At 40.1% G+C, this 1504-nt stretch overlaps 1 protein-coding gene across 1 annotated transcript; it reads right to left on the bottom strand.

The window, feature by feature from the left end:
- Positions 1-172: 172 nt before the first annotated feature.
- On the bottom strand, positions 173-1114 carry LOC103736590 (olfactory receptor 5AL1-like). The gene has a single exon (XM_008836097.1). It carries the CDS (start codon positions 1112-1114, stop codon positions 173-175), a length of 942 nt encoding a protein of 313 aa, XP_008834319.1.
- Between the last annotated feature and the right edge of the window lie 390 nt (positions 1115-1504).

The following is a 1504-nucleotide window of genomic DNA, read 5'->3' as shown; positions in this document are numbered from 1 at the left end:
CACACACACACACACACACACACACACACACACACACACACACCAGTTTCCAAGGAGTCAGAGAGTTCAAAATAAAGGATATACATGAAGCTCTGTCAGTTACCAGCACTGTCAGTCTGAATTAAACACAATTTAAAGTCCTATGGCATCTGCCCAGTGATTAGTAATTATATCATTTGATGGCCAAAGACAACTTTTCAGTAATTCTCTTCAGTGAATTTTTTACTTCCTGATTTCTAAAGCTATAGATCAGTGGGTTTAACATGGGAATCACTACCACATAAAACACAGAAACAATTTTATCTTTGTTCAGGGAATGGCTAGATTTGGGCTGCAGGTACATAAAAATGATTGTCCCATAAAATATTGTTATGGAGGTCAGGTGAGATGCACAGGTAGAAAAGGCTTTCCGTCTTCCTTCAGCGGAATTAATCCTCAAGATGGCAAAGAGGATGAAGACATAGGAAATGACCATGATCACCAGAGAGCAAAAGGTGGTGAAGCCAGCGATGACTAACACCATCAGCTCTTTGACATGAGTGTCAGAACAGGCCAGAGCCACTAGGGGCACATCATCACAGTAGAAGTGGTTGACCACATTGGAGCCACAGAAAGACAACTGAAATGTTTCCACTGTCTGTGCAATGCCCACAAAGAATCCATAGACATATGTGCTGGTGATCATCTGGAGACAGAGCTTCCTAGGCATGAGGGTGGCATAGAGCAGAGGGTTCCAGATTGCCACATACCGATCATATGCCATGACTGACAACAGGCACATTTCACACACAACAGATGTAATGAAACAGCACACCTGGGTTGCACACCCATAGAAAGTTATACTTCTCACGACACGCAGAAAATTTATGATTGTGTTTGGGGTGACTGAGGATGTATAACAGAAATCAACAAAAGCCAGATGACTGAGGAAAAAGTACATGGGTGTGTGAAGCTGAGGACTGATATGGATTAACATGATCAGTCCAAGATTACCCAAGACAGTAGTTAGGTAGATGGCTAGGAATACACCAAAGAGGATGACTTGAAGTTCTGGATCATCTGTGAGCCCTGCGAGGATGAACTCAGATACTGCTGAATTGTTCCCTACAGCCATAGGCTGTGCGGGGATGCTTTCCACAAAAATACTCTTCTTTGTACGCGTTCTGAGCAAAAGTTATAAGTTGGTAATAATCAAGAGGAAGTTAAAAGTTGCTTCTCATTCAATGATGTCATGTTGAACACAATCCAAGAAAGATCTTCACACTGAATCAGCTTTCAGAATGAAGTGATTGTCTCAAGGAGAAATTCCAAACTGAAGTTCTGTAGGGAATTTTACAGATAGAAACTGGTCTTTTGAAGTTTTGCATCATTTTTCTTTCTACTTCTTATCTCTCATGATAAGAGAAAAAATATAAAGCACATTATATTGTTATAGGAATGCTTTAAAGAAAATTACATTTCTTCCTTTGTAAAGTTTTAATTAGATGACATACCAGACCTAAAT

This window comes from Nannospalax galili, unplaced genomic scaffold (genome assembly GCF_000622305.1).
Source record: "Nannospalax galili isolate Female #2095 unplaced genomic scaffold, S.galili_v1.0 scaffold337, whole genome shotgun sequence".
NCBI classification, from domain to species: Eukaryota; Metazoa; Chordata; class Mammalia; order Rodentia; family Spalacidae; genus Nannospalax; species Nannospalax galili.
The sequence above is the reverse complement of the archived record's forward strand: the minus strand, read 5'-3'. Positions and strand labels throughout refer to the sequence as shown.